The sequence below is a fragment of the Triturus cristatus genome, chromosome 9 (genome assembly GCF_964204655.1).
Source record: "Triturus cristatus chromosome 9, aTriCri1.1, whole genome shotgun sequence".
Lineage (NCBI taxonomy): Eukaryota > Metazoa > Chordata > Amphibia > Caudata > Salamandridae > Triturus > Triturus cristatus.
In genome coordinates, this window is record NC_140592.1 from 617,896,585 (window position 1) to 617,921,336 (window position 24,752).

Sequence of the window (24,752 nt, forward strand, 5' to 3'; positions counted from 1 at the left end):
TGATCATCGCAGGGAGCGGAGGTCACCATCACCGTCATCTTCCTCGTCCACCAGGTCCTCAATAAGGGACTATTCACCCACGCTATCGGGCAGCCCAGTGTCCAGGGTCTCGCCCATAGACGACATCAACACCTACCAGGAGGTGCTGCAGAGGGGGGCGCAGAAGTTGGGGCTTGAGATGCCAGTCCCCCAAGTCACCACGTCAGTGATTTTTGAAACACTTCACCAGAAGTCTGCCTCTCGTCCACTGCTGCCTTTGGTCCCAGGGATCATGGAACCCGTCATGGACACATTCCTCACCCCGGCGACCGTCAAAGCGGTTCCGGCTCGTATCCTCAAAAAATATAAGCCGGCTACCTCTGATCCTGTCTTTGTGAAGATGGACCCTCCTGCGGACTCAGTAATAGTGGCGGCTGCCAGAAAGGGTCAGACGGTATCGGCCTCCTCTTCCGTTCCTCCGGATAAGGAGAGCAGAACCCAGGACTCCTGGGGGCGCAGGGCCTGCTCATCCGCAACGGCTTCCCTCAAGATCTCCAGCGCGGCAGCGCTGTTGGGCAGATACGATAGGGCTCTCTGGGACTCGATGGAGCGGTTAAAGTCCAAGCTCCCCAAGGAGGACCAAAAGGACTTCGAAGAAATAGTCACGGAAGGGTCTCTGGTGGCTAATCAGTCGATTAGCACGGCGGCAGATGGTGCGCTGCTCTCAGCCCATTCTTACACACACGGCGTGTGCGCCAGAAGGTCGTCCTGGTTGTGGCTGACAGGGCTCAAGCCGGATGCGCAGCAACGGATTTTAAACCTCCCGTTCTCTGGCACCTCCCTCTTCGGCACTCACACGGATGAGGAGATGGGGCGCATGAAAACTGAACTGGACACCCTCAAAGCTGTGGGGTTGGAGAAGAAAAAGGAATTCAAGCGCCGTTTTCGACCCACCCAACGCAAGGGGCCTCAACAGAGGGTTCAAACCCCTCAGTGGTCTCAGAGTAAAACCCAAGGAAAATCGCAGTTTCGAGGCGGAAAATCCGGCAGAGGTGGACACCAGCAGCAGTCCTCCACTACCACAAGAGGAGGAAAGTCATGAGCTGTGGCTTCCTCTACGACCGTTGCCCACTCCAGTGGGGGGGAAGTGCGTCACAACATCTGGCAGAGTGGGACAGCATCACAAAAGATCGCTGGGTGCTGAATATACTGCGAAATGGATATGCGCTACGTTTTCGAGCGCATCCAAACGACATCCCGCCCAAAAAAAGTCCCGTCCTCACCACTTAAAACTGCTCCAAAAGGAGGTGAGGGCCCTTCTGCAAAACCAGGCCATAGAAAAAGTTCCTCCTTCGCAGGTCGGAAAAGGAGTGTACTCCCGGTACTTCCTTGTGCCCAAAAAAGATCAAGAGCACAAGTTTCGGCCGATTCTGGACCTTTGTCGCCTAAACAAAGTCATCGTCAAGGAGAAGTTCTGTATGTTGGCGCTTCAACAAATATGTCCACATCTGCAAGTAGGGGATTGGATGTGTTCGGTGGACCTCCAAGATGCGTACTTCCACATTTCAATTGCGAAACTTCACCGCAGGTACTTGCGGTTTGTGGTCGGAAGCAAGCATTATCAGTACAAAGTCCTTCCATTCGGGCTCAAGTCGGCTCCGCGAGTCTTCACCAAATGTATGGCAGTGGTGGCGGCTTGCCTACACAAGCAGGGTCTATTCGTCTACCCTTACTTAGACGACTGGTTGCTGAAGGCTCCATCCCAGCAGCAGGTGAAGAAAGACTTCCAGACCTGTCTGAGACAGTTGCACGCTCTCGGCCTTCACGTCAACATGGCAAAGTCCGTGCAGCAGCCCACTCAGTCCATCCACTACCTTGGCTCCGTTCTGGACACAAGCGTGGGAAAAGCGTATCCTTCGGGGGAGAGATGCTACCTGCCGTCAGCCCGGCAGGTAGCATCTCTGCTGGGATCCATGGCGTCCTGCATTTTTCTCATTCCCAACGCCAGACTGCGAATGAGACCTTTGCAGCAAGCTCTAGAGGACCAATGGGATCAGTCCACAGGCCGTTGGGGAGATCAAATCTCTCTCTCCCAGGTGGCGAAATCTTCCCTTGCATGGTGGACTCGTCAGGACAATCTGATGGTGGGAGTCCCGTTTCTAACCCACTTGGTGGGTTCCCAATCATTTGCTTCATTTGACCGTACCATACCTTACTGGGCGTGTCCTCCTTTGATTAAACTTACCTAACTCCAGGGGATACGGACACAACCCCTCCTTGTTGTCCCTAGCTCTCCCTTTGTTCATTATAGGGAGTCCCGTTTCACCAGCCACTTCCGGTGCAATCGGTGGTGACAAATGCGTCGCTGCAAGGTTGGGGGGCCCACATGGGGTGCCTCCAAATACAGGGTCGGTGGTCTACAAAAGAGCAGGGCTACCACATAAATATGCTGGAACTTCGGGCAGTCCACCTTGCTCTAAAGGTGTTCCTCCCTGCAATCAAGGCCGATTCAGTCCTGGTGCAGACCGACAACACCACGACCATGTTCTACCTGAACAAACAGGGCGGGACTCGGTCATGCCCCCTTTCCTTGGAGGCACAGGCGATCTGGCACTGGCTGCTCGCCCGGAACCTCTCGGTAGTGGCAGTGCACCTTCCGGGGGAGTTGAACATCAAGGCAGACGCACTCAGCAGGCACTTCGAAGATCAGCCAGACTGGGTGCTACACAACGAAGTGGTGGCAGACCTGTTCCATTGTTGGGGTCGTCCAGAAATCGATCTGTTTGCAGACGACGACAAATTCAAAATGCCACGCCTTCGCGTCCAGATTCCACCGTCCAGGGACCAGGGGGAATGCTCTTTTGATGGACTGGTCAGGGACATTTGCCTACGCCTTTCCGCCCCTGCCTCTGATTCCGAAGGTGGTATCCACGCTGCTCAGATCCGACATGAAGATGATCCTCATAGCTCCGGACTGGTCGCGCCAGTGGTGGTACCCGGACCTTCTCCATCTCTCAGTGCGGCCTCACAGGCGACTGCCTTGCAGGCCGGACCTGCTGTCCAAGATGGGCGGGAGGATTCTGCATCCCAACCTTCCCTCACTGAACTTAACAGCATGGCTCCTGAGGTCCTGCAATACGGACATTTAGGTCTGCCGCCTGATTGCAAGCATATTCTGAGGGAAGCGAAGCGACCCTCCACGAGAGCGTCTTATGCGTTTAAGTGGAAGAGGTTCTTCATTTGGTGTAGAGAGAATCACCTTGATCCTACGAAGGGGCAGGAGGATGTCATTCTCCCTTACCTTCTGCACTTAGTGAGATCAGGCTTAAAGTATGCATCAATCAGGGTCCACTTGTCTGCCATTACAGCGTACAGGAGGTCTCCCAATCAACCTTCCTTTTTCCAGATGCAGGTGGTCAAGGACTTCTTACAGGGGTTGAAGAAAGTTTACCCCCCTGTTCGAAACCCTTCTCCTCCGTGGGAGTTGAACTTAGTGTTGTCCAAATTGATGAGCCCACCTTTTGAGCCAATCCACAGAGCTTCCTTGCAGCATCTGTCTTGGAAGGCCGCTTTTCTGGTAGCCATTACACCGGCACGCAGAGTAAGCGAAATCCAGGCGCTGTGTACTAAAAAGCCGTACACAGTTTTTCACCAGCACAAAGTGGTCTTGAGGGCACATCCATCTTTTCTCCCTAAGGTAGTGTCCGATTTTCATATTAATCAGTCCATTTCTCTTCCATCCTTCTTCCCGAATCCAGCGACCCCGGCTGAGTGGTCGCTCCACTCCTTAGACCTCAAGAGGGTACTTAAATTCTACCTGGAAAGTACCAAAGGCATTAGGAAGACGGATCAACTATTTGTCAACTATGGCGCCATGAGAACAGGCTTCCCGGCAGCTAAGAGATCCATTTCTAGATGGATTGTTTCCTGCATTACCCTAGCCTACCAGCTGGCGAAAAGGTCCTTACCTTTGGCCCCTAAGGCTCATTCTACTAGGGGGAAAGCGGCCACAGTAGCTTTCTTGCATGACGTTCCAATGGCAGATTTGCAAGGCGGCCACCTGGAAATCGGTTCACACCTTTACCAGGCACTACTGCCTAGAACCCGATTCCAGGGCGGATGCCCAAGTAGGCCAAGCCTCCTTGAGGAACCTTTTTGGGTAGCTGGGTCTATCTAAGCATACTGTTCCTTCTCTGTTTCTTTCCTTTGCCCGCAGGGGGATGAGCTGAGGCTCGCTATTCTATTCTAATGCTTATGACTATTGATGAGGATCCCCTGGAAGAGAAGGATTAGTTACTTACTTGTAATCCTAGTTCTCTTCCAGGGGTATCCTCATCAAAGTCATAAGCAACCCTCCCGCCTCCCCGGGCAAAGGTGTGCTATCTTTTTCAGACTTTACTATTTCTTTGTGCCATGACTTTTCAGTCTCCGCAAAGAACAACTGACCTAACTGCCACCCCTGAGGCATGATGGGAAGGTGGGAGTCAGGTGTGCCTTAAAGGCACGGTGTCAGTGTTTTGCTATGCAGCTATTAGTTAGCTTTTCAGTCTTTTTAGACTGGGTATTTGCAATGCAGCCTGGGAGCTTCCTATGCTTTCAGTGTTTTATAAGAATTTCTGCTGTTTTCTGAGCATTAAAACAGTTTCTAAACAAGTTATAATGTTGTTTCTTGTGTTTATAATGCTATTTTTTTATGTATAGTGGAAATTCCTTACAGCATGGTTCAGCTCTAGGGTTTATTGGCTGCAATTGCTTGTGTATACATATAGATATATATGTATGGATATATATATGTGGGGCACATATAATATACTGTTTCCGGGATCCCGCACATGGGCGGGAATATTCTAATGCTTATGACTGATGAGGATACCCCTGGAAGAGAACTAGGATTACAGGTAAGTAACTAATCCTTCTGCGGCAGGTGGTACTCTACGGTACTATGTCTGGTTTACGGGTGAATTGGAATAAGTCCATAATGTTTCCTCTGACCCCAGCCACAAATCAAATTGAGCCCGATTTTCCACTACAATGGTCCAAAGATGCGGTGAGGTATTTGGGAGTTAAGATACACACGGATTCGGTAGTGGTGTTTAGAGAAAATTACGATGTAGCAATTAACAAACTTGAGGACGACATTGATGGGTGGATTCAGCTCCCATTTTCTCTGCTGGGCAGAGTGTCAATTGTGAAAAGGGTTATTTTACCACATTTTCTTTTCCTTTTCACAAATATCCCCATGGTGCTGCCGCAAGTATTTTTTCATAGCTTCCAGTCCCTCATGATTCTTCTCGCATGGGCAGGGAAACAGGCATGCACCAGCTGGCGGACACTTACCCTCCCGTATTCAGTGAGGGGGATTAGGCGCGCCTGACTTAGATTTATATTATAAAGCTGCGCAGGGAGAGCAGGCATACCAATGGGTACATGGTCCATTTGACATCCCTTATATCTGTATTGAAACAGTAGTGGCTGCCCCTAGACCTCTGCCTGCTTTGTTGTTTTCGCCGCCTGATAGACGTACGGGATTTCTCGACTCGCTAAATACAGTGATACATACTTGGCACTATTTGTTACAGCAACAAGCGGGTGGGATTATGTATTCCCCGGCTGCCAGGCTAGATTGGTGTGAATGGCTACCACCATGTACGGATAAAGGGGTAGTGACAGCACTTTGGGTAAAGGGTGTGCAACATATGGGCGACCTATTTACAGATGGAGTGACTAAGAGTTGGGGTGCCATGGGCGGGACTGAGGTATCACTGACCCCTCTTGCACAATTTCAGTTTCACAGAGTTCGACATGCGCTTACAGATTCTTAGAGAGGATATGGCCGAACTCCCGGATTTGCCAGCCCTGACGAATCTCATCAAATCTCAGACACCCACGAAGATGATAACCAGAATTTACAAACTATCCATGTCTAATAGACAACACAGTTACACTAAAGCAAGATTAGCTTGGCAGCGAGATCTACAGCATGACATTACAGAGAAAATATGGTTATATTGTTGCATAAACACAAAAGGCATTTCCCTTAACAGGAGGCATAGACTAATACATTTGAAATTCCTGAACAGGGTTTATTACACCCCAGAGCGTCTGCACAGATATGGTTTAAGGGAGGAGCCTACATGTGATAGGTGCAATACCCAAATGGCAGATTTTTTTCATTTAGCCTGGACGTGTCCTGGGATTGCTCATTTTTGGAGTCAGGTCTATGTTGAACTGAACCAAATCACGAGATTGTCGCTAGCTCTGGATCCGATGCTAGCATTCCTTGGGTACTCCAAGGCCCTACCTAAAGTGTCACGAAGGCTGATAGATATGGGCCTGCTATTAGCAAAGAGATGTGTAGCAATATGCTGGTCGCGAGGACCTCTTCCTACAATAGCGCAATGGTCGAGGGACATGTTATTCTGTAGTACCCAAACTGAAAACTATAGTGACTTATTGCCTCCACGTAATAGGCCTAAACTTTTTTGGGCGTTGTGCAAAACGTTTGTGGGTAATAGATACTGTTGGGAGCGGCGGTGGAAGTGAGGTGCAAGAATCTACTCCCCTAGAGTCACAGATTGAGGAGTAGAGTATCAGAAGTGTTATCCGCATTATATGCCGTATATTATGCTATGTAGAATCGATGACTGTGTACTGTATCCGGTGAGCGATGGTATGACAATACAAACTATGTAAATGCCATGTGAACAGCATATAACCTTGTTGATGTGTGTACTGGACAGTATATTAGTAAGTGCTGCATTTATGAGTAGACGGAAACATTGTATGGGTCTCGTGTTATGTTATGTAAAATCAATAAACAAATTACTAAAAAAAAAAAAAAAGTAATCCTAGCTTCATTACACAGTCTGGCATCAAATAATATCTATACGCAAGTAGCAGTCACCTGCTGCAGAGTAATGGGTGTAACCAGTTTCTTTAACAGTTGCACAACCACATGTTGGAAACTCATTTCCAAGGATAGTTCGGCAAGATGGATTGTTAAATGCATCTAGATTTGTTAAGCGAAAGCAAAATATACCTCCAGTGTCTCACCTCTGGTATATATTGACTTGCAAGAATGGTGCCCCAATGGCATTCCTAGGAACCATTCCAATGAGCAGATATTTGTAATCTCTCACATGGCTGTCTATCCAAGCACTCACTCAGTACCATTGTGTGGACGTTCATGCCAGGCAAGCGCTATTAGTTGTGCAAACCCCATTAAAAACTTTGCTTCAGACGTCTATTTTTGCTCACAAGCCACCTCATGAGAGATTTGGCTACTGTTTTCCAGTCTGCACAGTATATGGTTTGTAAATTTGTTTGCTGCAAATGAAATGTTTTTCTTAGCTGCAAGACTCAGTATGAAGCTTGTAATGCTGTAGATCCCTTTGCGCTCTACCCACCTCCCCAGACTCTATCATATCACACTAATATTGACGTGAATGTACATTATTATCACTTGTAAATCTTTTTCCAGTGCAAACACTATTTTACTTTGCTCAGCCCATATACACCATGTCATGGGGGAAGAACACCGAGATCGCGGTCTGTGCTCTGGTGCATTGTGGAAGGTATCAAAGGTCACCTCGGAACCAAAACTCCTTTGTAGAAAAACATAAACCTGTAATGTCCCAAGCCAACCACTAGATGGCAGGAGCGCACAGCATGTGAAATTATTGCTTTAGTACGTGCAAACAGAGTGTTAACGATAAGTATCGCTTTTCTTTCTTCATTATCTCTGCTTGTACAGTGAGTGAGTTTCTACACTTGTATACTGTATTAGACAAACTTGGAATTTCTGTAGGATCTGATCTGCCTGATTAACATTTACTATTGTTGAGTAAGTCAAGTGTTAAGAGGGTGCTGATTTTGGAGTGGGATTGTTCCATTGTTAGTCTGTTTCCGTTTGTTGTTTCACTTAGAGATGGGTGTCTTAGGGCCCCAAATTGCAAAATGCTTTTCCTATAAGGTTCGCAGAGTAATACAAACAGATTGGTAGCCTACGGGCACATAGGCAGAGGAACGAATTCAATGCGTGTGACTGCAAACAAAGTCAAAAATAAGCAGTGGATAGATACATCGATCTATATTGCTGGTCTCTGAAAGTTGCCGTCTGGTGACGTAAAACCCAGTCAAAATAAAAACTGATTGGTGGAACAGAATCTAAAGAGTAGGTCTGAGTACGCATGCTTGAGATTTTATTTTGAGTATTATCTGTTCCTGATTCATGACCTTGCCTCAGTTGCTGTGACTTTCCTTGCAGAGAAACAAGCCCAAACCTCGGCCTTCCATCACCAAGACAATGTGGGAAAGTAACTATTTTGGAGTGCCTTTGTCGAGCGTGGTATCTCCAGACAGGCCAATTCCCATTTTTATTGAGAGGTGTATTGATTACATTGAAAAAACAGGTAAGTGCTTTGCTTTCTGCCCTCATCTCTTTTCTGTAATATCATTTTCTTTGTACCGGAGTCTATCTTGTGGTTCCCCGTGTTCTACTCCCCCCCCCCCCCCTCACCCCCCCTCTAACACATGCATGTTTTTATTATACCTGCTCTGCTATCCTATTATGTTGGTGAGCTTTCACCTCAAAAGTGAGCTTGGACAATTGCATCCACAGTCTCTACCTGAATCCCCCAGAAGAGGCTGAATAGATTGTTTAGGTCAAGCCTACCAGACAGCACAGCTGTGTGGGTGTGAAACGCATATTGTGGACTTGCCAAGAACACAGAGGGGCTTGCAGCCTGCTCATTGCTTACCATTAATTGGCTTTACAGTCACTCATTTGCCTGCTTCTTATTCAGTGCCTTGTCTTTTCTATCGTGTGTCTCTTTCACCTAGAGCGTTGGCAGCTCGCTTCATGTCTCACTTTTAGGGAGCTACTTTTTTCTTTTTGGTTTAATCACTCCATGATAGTGTATGTGTTAGCAGGGGAGGTCATTGATATTCGCCCACAATTTGCTCCTTCCCAACCAGGTCCCTTAATCTGTAAATAAATTTCCTGGAATATTGCAGGACTAAGGACAAAAAAGTACGACGAGCAGTGGCTGAACATAATAAGGTCTGGTCATATTGTCTCACTACAAGAAACCTGGTATATGTCATACTCGTTTCTTTTTGATGATTTTGCGTCTTTTTATAAAGCTGCTTCCCCTTCCTCTATAGGACGTGCTAAGGGAGGCCTGCTCACTTTGAGATCACTTACATTGGCTTGTACTATGAAGAGCCTGTCTAGTCCATCCCCTCATTTGTTAGCAGTTGAACTAACTTTTCCTAAGCGTCCCCCCTTGGTGGTATCAATTTTTATAATTCCTTTTGTAGGAAAGCCAGATACTGAGCACATAGCCGCACTGGGAGATTACTTAGACCAGGTTAGAGAGGGTAGTTGCTCCTATTTTGAATTTATCTAAATGGGGGAGTTTAATGTACATCGCTGCTCCTCAAACTGTACATTAGTTAGCGATTTTACGGATAGTTTGGTCCCGCCAGCCCATTTCGAACACTCGGCCCAAGGCCACCTGCTAGAGAGCCTACTTGCTGTTATTAACCTACATTGTCTTGAGCACACGAACAAGATAGATTCTGTACCTTCCTTTATTGGTAGGGGACCTTCCTTTATTGGTACAGGATGTGGCTCAATCATAGATTATATTGTGGTTTCTGCCCCACTGCTCTTAAATATATTTAAAGTAAGCTCATTTTGGAGCAGTTATAGTGACCATAATCCAGTGACTCTAGAAATAAAGGGGGTGCTGGTCTTGTGTGGAGTCGAGACAAAGAGCCTTGGAGGGTGAAGAATACTTCAAGCACTGCCTTGACAATCTCTCCCGACGAGGAAGATTTTGTGCTACTAAGGAGGGAAAATTGTTTGATGTAGATTGTTCTAGACCCACAAGGCTCTCTTAGTTGCATTAAACACAAATCCAGTGAGGCAGAAACGATTAAAGCATGCAGAAAAGCATATAAACTGGCATTAAATAAAAAGAAAGATAAGATACGGGAACAGGCATGGGAGGATTTAAACCAGGCTATTCTGGCCAATAGCTCAATTTTGGAAAAAAGCCCCTTTTTCCTAGACAATAGATGAATAGATTGCGTTATTCACGCCGATAGATGGGTCTGCCATTTTGAGCAGATCTACCAAGGCGCGTGGACTCAGAAAAATATGGTACCCCTTAGAAATCCATTGTTGAGTCGTCCCCATTATGTTTTGGGGCAGATGAAGTCTAGAAAGCGATCATGGCCACTTCAGCTCAAAGTCCTGTGGCCTGATGGGGTACCTGCCGATCTTTATAAGGCTGATTCAGGAACATGGGCAAAGATTCTAGTGAGGGTTTTTAATGCTGTAACAATGGTTGGCCCACTCCCATCATGGTCAACAGTGGTGCTCGTACCTATTTTTAAAAAGGGCGCCAGGGACGATCCTGCTTGTTATCACCCTATCTCTTTACTGGATTCAGAAGCTAAAATTATGGGCAAGGTGATTTTAGATTGCTTAAGCACTTGGGTAGATGTGAGCAATGTGATACCAGATCTGCAATATGGTTTTAGAAAAGGCATGGGAACAGTAAACCAGTGTTTGAACCTACTCATGATGATTAGCAAATACACACTGTCCAAAAAGGGACGTATGTGCATGGCATTCATGGACTTAACGTCCGCCTTTGATAGAGTAAATAGATCAAAATTATGGCCTATATTGTTAGAAATGGGCATGGATGCAGACCTGGGGGGCCTTCTTGCAGTGGTCCCACCTTAATCTGACTGCCTCCGCCAAATATAATGAAAATGGCTCCCTTACCAAATTGTGGGAGGTTAAGCGGGGGTTGAGGCAGGGATGTATTTTTGTCCTGGTCCCATTTACCCTATACATTAATAACCTGGGGGCCGTACTGTCCATTGTCAGCAAGGGCACTCCTAGAGTAGGCTCTAAATTCATCCCTGCGCTTTTATATGCTGATGATGCAGTTTTACTTGCTAGGACACCTCTAGGGTTGAAACGTCTTGTTAATGCTTTTATTGATTTTATGGTTTCTCTCGACCTTTCTTTTTCTTGAAATCCCATGTAATGCCTTGTGGTAATGGAAAACGTGATAAGAGTACGCTTATATGTAAAGGCAGGGAACTGACCAATGTTGCAACATTTCCTTATCTGGATATCCTATTAGATGTAAAGGGGTCATGGGTGGCACAGCGAACACTTAAGAAAAATACCCTATCTAGAGCAGCAGGAGCAACAATGGATTTTGCCAGGAGATTGGGGAGCAAATCATTACAACCATTATTGAAGGTCGAGAAATGTATCCCAATGGCAACGTATGGGATTGAGGTTCTAATATATTTATTTTGTAAGGCGCACAGCTACCCAAAAAGGGTTTCCCAGTGCCAGCCTGAAGGAACAAGAGAATCGGAAATTATTGGTTGAACAGCCAAGTTTTTAAACATTCATGGAAGTTCACATATATTGTTTCATTCCGGAGCAATATGGGAAGAGAGTTCCATAAGGTTGGACCTAGACAGGCAAATGAGCGACCACCAATCCGTGAGAGCTTAACCCTGGGAACCCAGAATTTCCCCTGAGTAGTAGAGCGTAACAGACGTGGAGGTTGGTAAGGGTGCAATAAGTCTTGCATGTAGCTCAAGGCTTTAAATTTATTGTGATTTGCGACCTTGAACCAATGAAGATCTTGCAAAGAGCCCGAGGTGGAGGCAGTTTTGGGGATCTGACAAATTATTCTGGCAGCAGAATTCTGCACCACCTGTAGTCTCAGTATTACTTCCTTGTTTGCCCGCAAATGGAGGTTGTTACCGTAATCCAATCTTGAAGTCACAAGCGCCTGGACTATGGTCCTATGGTCCTTTGAGTGGAGCAGGGGAGCATCCAGATAATTATTTTCAACCATTTCAGAATGGTAAAGCAGGTGGCTGCCACCTTCACTTCTTGCTGTCTCATTGATAATTGATCATCAATAATGAATCTCAAATTGCAGACTTGGTGGGTAGGCTGGGGTAGGGCACCCATTTCGGCAGGCCAGTGCTGGTGGCCCCAAAGGTCTTTATTTTCCCCCAGAATCAGGACCTCCGTCTTCTCGCCATTAAGTTTAAGTAGATTGACTTGCATCCAAGATGCAATTTTCCTTAAAGCGGTCTGAAGAACTGATGGTCCGGACATCATCTCAGCAGAAAGGGAGAAGATGATTTGGATATCGTCCGCATAAGAGAAAAGGGACAGCCCGGCTTCCTCAGTAATTGTCGCCAAAGGTCTGGTATAAACATTTAAATAGTAAAGGGCTAAGAATGGAGCCCTGGGGTTATATTTCTGATTGTATTGCTGTGGCCCCTATAATGTTGTGGTTAAAAACCTAGTCTATCCCCCACGTCCTGTTTAAATCAAATTATTTAGAAGATTGTATGAGGCTAGCTAGGGCCCAGATATTTCCTGGTTAGGTTATATTTCTCAGCAGTTAGCTAATCTAGGGCGCCCTTAGCTTTTTAGGCATCCCAGACAGTTGTTTTCTTTTAAGTAGATTCAGGTTTAAATATATTCATTGGTGTCTCTGGGTTCCAAGGTTTTTTTTCTAAGCCAGTGACCCTAAAGCTTTGCTCTTGTATTGACTTAGTTTTTCTGTAGTTTTTCTAATGATCTCCGGACAAAATATATCCTACCACTTTTTTAAAAAACTGCCATTTTGCACAAGTGAGATCTGCTTTGATATATCTGCAAATGCTGTCCTCACCCTTGATATGTTATGGGGTTATGAGTTTCTTAGCAGGGGCTGTACGTCGAAGGAAAAACTTTGACTAGCCACCAAATTGGAATGAGAAATGAATTTTTTGGGGAATTTTCGTTTTTAATTCCGTGTTAGTACTGTATAAAATGCACTTTATGTAGGTCTATGCCGCTATTTTTAAAAATTGCTATTTTTGCACATTTGAGACCTGCATTGATGTATCTGAATGCTGTCCTCACACTCGACGCATTATGGAGTTGTGAGTTTCTTAGCAGGGGCCTCGTGCCGAAGGAAAACTTTGATTAGCCTCTAAACTGGGACTAGCAATGTAATCTTTTACTGTTTTTAATTTCGTGTTGATATTGTACCAAATGCATTTTATCTAGGATTTTGCTCGTACTGTGGTCTTGCCATGATAAACCAAATACACTTAAAGGGGAGGGAATTGTTTTATAGCATCTGTACATGAAATATCGGTTTGGCCCTTTAGTATTATGTATTGCATAGTTTTATTTGTTTATTTTTCCGTTATGTGTAAATGTGCTTTTATGGCCATAATCTGGCCCAATCAAGTTTTATTGACTGACTGATAGTGCATGTGTTTTCTAGCTATGGCCCCAGTGTGCTTCTCTTCCCCTGTCCATGCTCTGTGTTGCTCACTGTTGCCTGTGTGCTTCTCCCCCGCTCCTCTGAGATGCTTTTGCCCTTGTGTGCTTCAGCCCCTCCTGTGCTTTTCGCCCCCACAGTGCTTCACGCCTGTGTGCTTTTCCCTCGCCCTCTCAAGTCTTTTGCTTCACCCCTACCCTCGGCCTCTGTATTGCCTTTCCCTACTCTCACCCTCTGTTTTGCTTCACCCTCCTGCGTCCCGTATTGCCTCCACTCCTGCGTTGCTCTTTTCCTACCCGCCCCCTCCCCATCACCCACCCACCACGCCGATCTCTTGTCCCCATCAGTTTAAAAAATGAAAAATAATTGCACACATTTTTTATTTTCTGATCCAACCCAGATTGGTAAATAAAGAGAAAAAAGAAAAGCTCCCATTTCATGTTGTCGGCACGCACATGAATAACACGCTTGACTAAAAAATTATGCGAGAGCTCACATCATAAGCTTTTGTTTATTCTTCTTTAGCAGTGTTGCACAGAAACAAGGGGTTCTATAAAGCATCGCTAAAAACTATTGACAAAGCCAATAGATTCAGTTTACATACATACGCATGGACATCTCTATTCTACACTTACTAACTCCATTCTCACCCTCTGTGGGAAAACAGTCTAACAATGTCAACACTAGATGGCAGGAGTATGCAAAGCATGTGAATCTACAGCTCTACATGCCAAGAACAGATGCTTACTGGGTAAGTACCATTATTCTTGCATCTCTTGCTGTGCATGGACATCTCTTTACTACACTTATGTTACCCCAGTATTGGAACTTTCATAGATTCTCATGCTTTGTATCATTCCCCGTCGTCGGAATGGGAGCCTCGAAAAATATATCATAACCATAGAAACAAAAGAGAAAATAGGCTTGGGCCTCATCTCATTTTGTAGTATATCACCCTCTTTGTGTAAAAGAGCCCAAACTTTTGTCAGGACCAATCAGCACAGCCTCACCCTTTGGAACCTTCCTGAGAGAGCTCAGAGCCTCAGATTTTTCTACCGCACGTTGTGCTAGGGAGTCTCCACTGAGCTCTGGTCAGTTTTCTCAAACTTTTCTTTCAGAAATTTACATTTCAACGTCTATAGTGACATTATGTCAGAAAAGGAAAAGAAAGCCTTATTCAGGCCCTGTGCTTCTTGTGGAAAGAAGAGACTTTTCATTGAGGATAAGCATGAGAGTTGTATTTACTGCTTATACCCAGAACACAAGGCCACAGACTGCAAGATTTGTCGGACCTTATCTACTAAGACTTTGCGGGACAGAGAGGGTCGATTGCTGACATGGCTGCAAAAGCTGAAGACCAGGAAGGAGGTTCTCTCTTCAGATGAGGAGGATTCGATTTCTGGCACTTCCTCCAGGAGATCAAAGAAGAGGGGTAGGTCATCTCCCTCCATCTCTGCAGAACCCCCTGTCAAAGCCCCACACGGGATCTCTGAAAGGTCTGAGGAGGCTGGTCCCATGAAATCTCCTCACGGAAGTGAAAAGGAGAGGCAGGGACAGGCTGCTGGTGTGGACACAGCCTCTAGGGACAAAAAGGAGGTTTCTATATCTTCTCCTCCGTCCCAGAATGAAAAGCCTGCTAAGAAACACTCTGCAGGATTCCACAGATGGCTCCTGTAAAGAAACAGCGTCCGTCGACGGTGATTAAAGCAGGTATGTTGACTACGATTTCCACGGTAAAAACTGTTTCCTTGGGTTCGTCGACGGGACCGTCGACTATGTCTGCTCCTGTTTCATCGTCTACGATAACTTCATTATCGTCGTCGACGATGGTTTAAATGAAGCTCCTGTCGACGGCAGTGTCGACGACGAAGACCACCACGACGATGACACCGACGGCGACGTCGTCGTCTATGCTGATGACGACGAGTTCGTCGACGAGACCATCGACAGTTGTCCCGTCGACTATGAAAAAAGCTCCGTCGACGAGCTTGCCGTCGACGAAGAAAAAGGCTCCGTTGACGATCCTACAGTCGACGACGATTCAAGCATCGTCGACGACCTTTATTGTCGACGACGATTCACACTCCGTCGACGAAGACTACCGTGCCATCGTCTATTTCGTCGACGCTTGGGATTCCTTCGACGACTACTCCGTCGACGGGACCGTCGACGGCTCAAATTTCTAGTTTTTCAATACAGAGGTTGAAAATTACACCTGAGATGACATCGCCTAGGCGGGATACGCCTTTACTACCATCTATGCTGCTAGATGAGTCGTCGGAGGAGGATGACGTTGAGCAGTATGGGGATGCCTACAGTCCCTCAGATCTGCATGTAAAGCAGCAAGAGACTTATACTGAGGATTATTATGGACAAGATGAGCAGAAGGAACAACAATATGTTCAGCAGGAAGTACGTCCTCGCACTTTGAGACAGGACATGATAGCTCTACCAGTTGCTCTGGTTACGGACTTGCAGATGATGTTGCAGGACTACAGAGCTCGATTTCCATCACGCCCTGACGTTCAACCAGTGCATCCATCTACATCAGTGGTTCCACGAGGGCCGGCAGTGGACTTGCCACCTCCCCCTACAAATATACAGCGTACTTCACCAGTGGTGGTACCAGTAGTGGTTCCTCAGACTTCGTATCCGGAACCTACCAATGAAGATAACACAGGATGTTGATATGGATGAAGAGGATGAGGTGCACGTAGTCCCACTAACTGATCCAGGGGATCCGGATGTGGATCCTGATGATACAGGAATGCAAGATCCAGATGCTGCAGGGCGGGACACGAACGTGTCGCCTCCGGCAGATATTGGGAGTTCCATAATCTTATGGAGCGTGCATCCAAAAGATTTGGTCTGCCTCTCACAGTGGAACAGTCGGACTGTTTTCTATATGACTTTAAGGCACAATACAAAAAGTCCGTCAGGTCAATTCCCATCATTGAGCATGTGTGGGATGAGGGAATCAAGATTATGCAGAACCCGGCCACTGTCATCCCGGTTCTTCCCCGGCTGGAGAAGAAATACAAGGCCCCTGAGGGCAGCCCTGCATGTCTTCTTGGACAGCCAAAGCCTGACTCTGGATATCTCAGGCCGCACAGAGCAAGTCCAAGAATCCTTCAACACCTTTGACTACGCCTCCGGATAAGGATGGCAGGCGGCTGGACAATGTAGGGAAAAGATTTTCCACCATGGCCTGTTTGTTGGTTCGGGCAGCAAATTCATTAGCCATTCTAGGCAGGTACGACCGCCAAATGTGGTGCGACATAGAGCCGTTTATGGATCTACTACCAGACTCTAATCAGGAGGAGGCCAAGCAAGTCCTCATGGAAGGAGAGAGATGTTCCTCTGAGATCATTGACTGTGCTATGGACATAGCCTCTACCGCTTTCAGAGCTTTAGCAGGGTCAGCGGTCTTGCGCCGTCAAGGCTGGTTAAAGGCAACCTGGTTCCGTCAGGAGGTCCAAAATAAGATCCTGGACCTTCCATTTGACGGGGAAATGCTTTTTGGCAAGCATGTCGATGAGGCCCTGCAGTGCATCAAGAAGGACACGGACAGAGCAAAGTCCTTGGGATCCTTAAATTATCGGAAGGTTCCATTCAGAGGAGCTCGTGGACGAGGGTTCACTTCTTACAGAGGCAACCAGCGTCAGTATTCAACGCAGTCAGGACAATCATACAAGGCTCAGTACTCGAACCAACGCCAAGGTCAATCAGCGTCTTTCTCTCGTCAGTCCCAGAGAGGACGTCAGAATCGTCAGGGACGAGACAATGCCAAGAGGCAATAGCGGCTTCCTGGCTCTGACTACTGTTCCTCCCCTACCAAAGACACCGGTTGGGGGCAGGATCTCCTATTGTCTGGACAGCTGGGTCCGTATAACATCGGACCGGTGGGTCTTGAATATTGTTCAGAGTGGCCATACGTTGGAATTCCAAGATCTTCCTCCTAACGAGAGCTTCGGACGCCCGTTCCTCAAAACATCTACGACTGTTACATCTCGAAGCCCATCAACTATTCATCAAGGGGGCAATAGAACTGGTGCCTCTTTCACAGAGGGGCATGGGTTTCTATTCCAGGTTCTTCCTGGTCCGGAAGACGGCAGATACGTGGCGTCCTATACTAGACCTAAGGGAGCTCAACACCTATCTCATCATGCTCTCCTTCAGGATGGTCACTCTTCAGGATATTCTCCGTCTACTGAATCCGGGCGATTTTTTTTTGGCGTCCCTGGATTTAGAGGATGCGTACTTCCACGTTCCAATCCACCCAGCTCACAGGCAATATCTACGCTTCACAGTAGGCAAGAGCCATTTCCAGTTCAAAGTGCTTCCGTTTGGCCTTCGGTCTGCACCTCGGATATTCACGAAGATGCTGGCACCAGTCGCTGCTTTTCTCAGAAAGCAATCCCTAGAAGTGTTCTCATACTTGGACGACTGGCTCGTCAAGGCTCCATCGCTCAAGGCAATTTCTCAAGCCGTTTCAACTTGCATTCAATTGTTCGCCCACTTGGGTCTTCAGCTCAACAGGTCCAAGTCGGTGCTGATACCCTCCAGGTCGCAAAAGTTCCTTGGAGCTATTCTGGACACGACACTATGCACCGCTCGTCCGTCGGAGGAGCGTCAACGCAAGCTGATCACCTCCGCTCGTCAAGTGCTGCAGAGGAAATATTTGTCGGTTTGCCTGATCGATATCATCCTGCATACCATTAATACCGCATTGCAGGCTTCATATTCGTCCTCTGCAGGAGGAGTTAGACAAACAATGGCGCCAGGCAGAAGGGTCATTCAACGACAAGGTCTGGGTAACACCAGGTATGCGCAAGGCCTGCGAGTGGTGGCTGGTGAAGGAGAACATCGCAGTAGGATTAACATTCCGGACTCCACCGTCTCCTATGGTGGTGACCACAGATGCCTCCTTAGAAGGCTGGGGAGCGGTACTCCAGGAGCTTCAAATCAGCGGTCACTGGAGTCCAGTACAGAGCCTACACCACATCAACCTCTTGGAGCTGATGGCCATTCGCTTAGCCTTGCTGGCGTTCCTTCCCAGAATTCGGAATCGCGCAGTGCTGGTCCGGACGGACAATACGACGGCCATGCACTACATCAACCAGCAAGGGGGAACAAGATCGCAAACTCTGTCCAAGGAAGCTCAGACGATCTGGGATTTTGCAATTTCTCACAAGATCAACCTACAAGCCGAGCACCTAGCAGGATGCCTCAACATCACGGCGGATGCTCTGAGTCGTCAGAGGGAAGTGACTCACGAGTGGGAATTAGACCAAGCCACGCTAGAGGGAGTGTTCGAGATATGGGGTACTCCGACCATAGACCTCTTTGCGTCCCCGGAGAACGCCAAATGTTGGTTTTACGCAAGCAAGGTTCCCCATCGAGGATCTCTGGGGAATGCCCTTTCGATTGCTTGGTTCGGCGCATTTTGCTACGATTTTCCTCCTATTCCCCTCATTCCTCGAGTTCTCAGGAAGGTCAAGGCGGAACCGTGCAAGATGATACTCATTGCTCCAGCGTGGGCACGGCAGTTCTGGTTCACCGAACTCCTGCTTCTCTCCCAGGATCGCCCAATTCGCTTACCGCTGATTCCATCTCTGTTGTCGCGGGATCAGGGACAGGTGCTCCATCCGGATCCGAAGTCACTACACTTGACAGCGTGGCTCCTGAATACAGAGAATTCCGTCATCTGAATCTCTCCAGGGAGTGCAGGGATGTTTTGTCTCAGGCGCGGGCGCCAAGCACTAATAAGACATACAGGGCAAAATGGAAGAGGTTTTGTCTGTGGTGCCAGAAGAATAAACTCCATCCTTATAAATCCCTGCCACATCAGGTTTTACCTTACATCCTGTCGCTGGCTAAATCAGGTCTGGCGCACTCTTCTGTCGAGGTACATCTGGCTGCCATATCGCGTTTTCGACGAAAGACATCGGGGCCATCTCTATGGTCCGCGAGGATTGTAAAACAGTTCCTTAAAGGGTTGTTTCGGATGTATCCTCCGGTCCGAGCACCTCCACCGATCTGGCAACTCAACCTAGTACTGGCTCAGCTCATGAAAGCTCCCTTTGAGCCAATTCACAGGGCGGATTTGAAGTTCCTCTCTTGGAAGCTAGCCCTTCTCTTAGCGTTGACATCGGCTAGGAGGGTTAGTGAACTCCAGGCTCTGACCATAGTGGAGCCATTTCTTCAGTTCAAAAAGGATGTGCTAATATTGAGAACCAACCCAAAATTCATCCCGAAGGTGCCTTCGGGTTTTCATCTGAATGAACCATTGATTTTGAATTCCTTTTTTCCACGTCCTTCTACCCAGGCGGAACGAACATTGCATTCTTTGGATGTCCAGAGATGTCTGAAATTCTATCTCGAGCGCACACAATCTTTCAGGAAGTCTACAGTTATTTGTTTCTTACAGTGCACCACGGAAGGGATTGCCTCTCGCTAAGAGTGGTATTTCCCGCTGGATCTCCAGTGCAATTCAATTCTGTCATCAGGCTGCGGGCAAACCTTTGGACAGAAGGGCCCGTGCTCATTCTACAAGAGCGATGGCGTCTTCAGTGGCTCTTTTTGCTGGAGTTGCTATCAAAGACATTTGCAGGTCAGCAACGTGGAGCAGTGTACGCACCTTCACAAAACACTACTGCCTGGAATCGGTGGGACGAGATGACGCTGCTGTTGGTCAAGCAGTCCTCAGGTATCTTTTTCATTGAGAGGTGAGCTTTCCCTACAATCCCTCCATCCTGCTAAGCACATTTGGTTCAGTAATGATTGTTTTTTCTTGATTACTATGTACTAGTTTTTTACTGTAAACTGAGATGGTTATGTAAGGCCAAGTGTCTACCAAAATGTGCTTTTGTGATTTACTGCTAACTATTCTGATACAAAGCATGAGAATCTATGAAAGTTCCAATACTGGGGTAAGAAAACAAGTTACTTACCTGTAACTTTGGTTCCCCAGTATTGGTAACTTTCATAGATTCTCATGCGCCCACCCACCTCCCCTGGGAAAGCTCTGCCGGTTTACTGAGGTAGTGGCTGTTTGCACAACGGCTACGAAAATCTGAGGCTTTGAGCTCTCTCAGGAAGGTTCCAAAGGGTGAGGCTGTGCTGATTGGTCCTGGCAAAAGTTTGGGCTCTTTTACACAAAGAGGGTGATATACTACAAAATGAGATGAGGCCTAAGCCTATTTTCTCTTTTGTTTCTATGGTTATGATATATTTTTTATTTACCGAGGCTCCCATTCCGACGACGGGGAATGATACAAAGCATGAGAATCTATGAAAGTTACCAATACTGGGGAACCAAAGTTACAGGTAAGTAACTTGATTTCTTACATTCCATTCTCACCGACTTTCAGGAAAACAGTCTAACAATGGAGCCAATGCCCATGCGCATTATCACTAAGAGGAGGAGTCACTCGATCTTGAGACTCGAAAAACTTCTTAGGAGATAAGGAAACTTGCACACATCCGGATCCAACACTAGATGGGAGGAGTTTGCAAAGCATGTGAATCTACAACAGCATTACATGACACAAACGGATGCTTACAGAGTAAGCAACACAGTCTTCTGATAGAGACTGTTATCTAACCACAGATGCCTCACCAAACCTTCCATCCTCCCTGTTCTCTTATTGGACTCGATCTGTTAATAAGACCCCATGACTAGAAATCTGCACACTGTCAGCCAATTAGCTTTTGGGGCTATGCATCTGGGGGTGAAGACAGTCTCAACAACAATTTACATCAGCGCACTGGAGTGGCACCTATATATGCTCCACATGTCCATTCTGGTTTAAAAAGGCGTCAGTGCAGAGCTGCAAGGCCCCACCTCCCCGCGCGCAGAGGTACTTATGAAAAGTTTATTGATCCAGTCTGACACCTTGGAAATATTCAAAAGGTGAGGAATATAGAGCTTGATAGTCTCTACCAGAAATGTTTACAGACGGTAAGTAAGTTCTTTAATTATTTATTTAGCTGATCCCATCTCAAGATACAGTATTCAAATTTTAAACTGTACTATGGTTTTCTGCATAGAACAACTAGGCCTGCCACAGTGATAAATATGTCACCCTAAGGACATGTTAACATAAGTTCTACATGTCCTACTTTTTTCCTATACAACACACCTTTCCTTATGATCTAGAAGGTCTGCTTTGGGGGAGATTTATAGTGTTTAAAAAGGAGTTTTGGTGTTTTCCTTTACCTGTCAAAAGACTTTATTTTGACAGGTCGAATTGCAGTTTTTACACTGTTACAGTCAGGCTGCAGTGGTAGGTATGAAGCCATGTTTGTGCTCCTACTATAGTGGATGGCACAATAGGTGCTGCAGTGCATTAATAGTATTTAACTCCGGAGCCTTGGGTACCATATATTAGGGACTTATTTTATAGACAATGTAAATGTCAATTAGGAGTATGTAAATTCAACCAAGTTGAAAGAGGGGGGAAAGGCAGTTATCCACTGTCAGCATGGTTAAATTGCAGATTTATAAAGCCAGCTAAAATATAGGGTCAAGCCAAAATGCAAAAAATCTGGGTGATCATTCAAAAAGACAGTAGTTCATGTTACCTAAAATGTCAATGGGGTCTTTACTTTAGTACAGTTCTTTAAAAAGCGACTGAAAATTCTTTAGCGGTGTCTGAGATGCATAGCATACAGAAAAATCTGAAGCAGCCTATTCACTTTTAAAAGAACCAACTAATGTTTTGTTAGTCAGAGATGTTTGAGGCCAAGGGCGGGAATAGTATTTACTTTGGGCATCTGAGCAAAATTATCTTTGAATCACTCAAGATTCTTTTATCCAATTCTGTTCATTCTTTCAAGATCATGTTTTTCATGATTTAGGCATAGGCAAATCTGAAGGGTGAACCATTATTTTCGGCAAGGAAACATCTTGAACCTGCACATACTCCCCTCCAAAGCTCATCCCCTGATTTTCATCATCTTGCGCTTTGTGTCTTTTTGCAGGTGGCTGTGCCAGAGCAGCATTAAGCGCATCATTAAAAGTTTCTTAGAATACTTCCCTTGTAACATTGAACCTCTTCCCTCTCTACAAGCTACACATGTTTAGTCATTGAAGTTTCTTTTGCTGACTCCGTTTGGCCTAGGGCAATAGCGTCCTGTTTTTTTTTTTTTTCCAGTTCTCTAAACAAATACATTTCATCTTGTGAGATTCGATTTAGTGCTTAAACTCCTTGACTGCCTCCTAACACTTGTGCACCTGACTTGAGCATCTGGTATTAATGGAGAAGCCTTTTTGTCGGCTACTCGGGCTGCTTGCCCTGGGCATGTACATTTGCCCAAACTAAAGCACCTGAGCGAGGAGCACATACCGCAAGAAATGCACTTAAATATAATGTTGCAGGAGCAGATAATTTTAAAAGAAAGCAAAGAGACTTTCCTGACCTATCAACCACCCACCCCCCACCACCTACCCCCCATATACACAGACCGAAGCCAAGCTGGAAGTGTGGGACGGAGAAGGCTTTACGTGGGGGAAACCTAAAAGAAAGACTAGATCCCGGGCTCTGCCTTAAAATGGAGTGGCCCCACTAATGAAGTCAAGACGACTGATGTAGTAGTAATAACGATTTTCCGATGCTTTGTGACAATGGGAATGCATTTGGTTTTGTTTATATCCTCTGCTTTAAATGCCATTTTCCTGGTCTTACGCGCGTTAGTGATGTAAAGATTTATTCTTAATCGAGTGGTAGACTCCAGGGTTTGCATTTCTTTCTCTCGTGAGAACTGGTGGGTTTGTTTCACTTGCCAAAGCCATATTTTTTTTTTTGTAGAAGATGCTGTTATTTGTTTTTTGTATTGGAAGACACTGATATTTTCCTTTATTTATCATTTGGCAGATACTATCCAGCGTTTTTTTTTTTTTTGCTTTCTCCAACAGCAAGCTCTGCTCAAATATATTGCTTCATTTAGAGAAACTACTCGTAGGAGGTGGTGTGTATATATATTTTCTTTCCTCTAATAGGGTCCTCTTTTAATTTTCTTTATCCTGTGGACATTTTTGAAGGGTTTTGAAGATTTATTTCTTTTCATACACCAACTTTTCTCTAAGTTGTTTAGGGGTTTGTTGCCATCGCTAGTTCAAAGTATGAAACTTTCCTATAGAAATAATGGGAAGCTTTTTGGATATTTTTTTTTCTTCTCTCTACTCAGGGATACTTTTCTGTTGTACTCTAGGCTGAAAGTAGAGGATTATTTTGGTTTCTCCAGTGACATGTCTTGATTGCGTGTAGAGTGTCCATTTGGCCCTTTGGCAACTTACTGAGGTAGGGAAAGAGGAGCATTAGAATTAATGTTGCAATTGAACACGCAAGAAGTGACATGCTGTGTTAGGCATTTGCTGCCTTGATGCAAGACAGCTGCTCAAGCTCAACTCAGACAAAACTGAATTACTCGTCCTGGGACAACTCCTGGTGGCCTGCCGCACTAGGAACCCTTCCCGCCCCTACGGACCATGCACGCAACCTTGGCATCATACTGGACTTCTCGCTCCCAAAGAACCTACAAATTAATGCAGTATACATATCCTGTTTCCACATGCCCTGCCTGCTTCGAAAAACATTCAGATGGCACCTCACAGAATCCAGAAAGATAGTCACCCACACACTCCTCACCAGTAGACTTTACTACGGCATCACACTGTACGCTGGCGTCACCCAGAAACAACTCTGGAAACTACAGAACGTCCAAAACCCTGCATCCAGACTGGTCATCGACATCCCCCGCCGCAGCCACATGACACACCACCTCCTGCAATTCCACTGGCTCCCTATCAACCAGAGAATTACCTTCTAGCTCCTCACACATGCCTTCAAGGCTCTCCACAACACAGGACCAGAATATCTGAGCCACAGCCTTGCTTTCTATACACTTGTCAGACAACTCTGCTCCACCCAACTTGCCTAGGCCTCCGTCCCACGGATCCACAAGACCAGAACCGGAAGAAGCCCCTTCTCCTACCTTGCGACCAAGACCTGGAACACTGAGTCAACAACGCGGATTGCCTGAGATGGAGAGCTCATGGAATATGCGTTGTTGACTCAGTTCAGAAAAGACCTCAAGACCTGGCTTTTCGACTGAAGCTCCACACACAGATTAATCCGCAGCCCCCCCCCCCTCCCACCTCGTTTCCCCCCCCCCAGCACCTTGTTTCCCCCCCCAGCACCTTGAGACCCTCACGGGTGAGTAGCCACATCTTACAAACCCCCGATTGATTGCTTGATTTTTCTTATTAGTTGGACCCTACCAGGCAGCACAAGCTGTTTTTGAAAGACCTATATCTTGTGGAGTTACCAAGAACATACAGGGGCTTGCAGCATGCCAGTGCATCCCATTGGTTAGCTTGACCGTCTTAGTTGCCTGCTTTATATTCACCGACTTTCCTTGTTTGCCTGTCCA

General features: G+C 46.4%; 1 protein-coding gene across 2 annotated transcripts in view; it reads left to right on the forward strand.

The window, feature by feature from the left end:
- Positions 1-24,752, forward strand: part of ARHGAP35 (Rho GTPase activating protein 35) — a 409,579-nt gene that overhangs the window by 240,927 nt on the left and 143,900 nt on the right. For both annotated transcript variants that reach the window (XR_014968680.1, XM_085625658.1), the window contains exon 3: positions 8,246-8,390. Coding sequence is in view for 1 of the 2 variants with exons in the window: in XM_085625658.1 (XP_085481784.1) it covers positions 8,246-8,390 (145 nt within the window). In the remaining variant the exon portion in view is untranslated. The remainder of the gene's footprint in view (positions 1-8,245; positions 8,391-24,752) is intronic.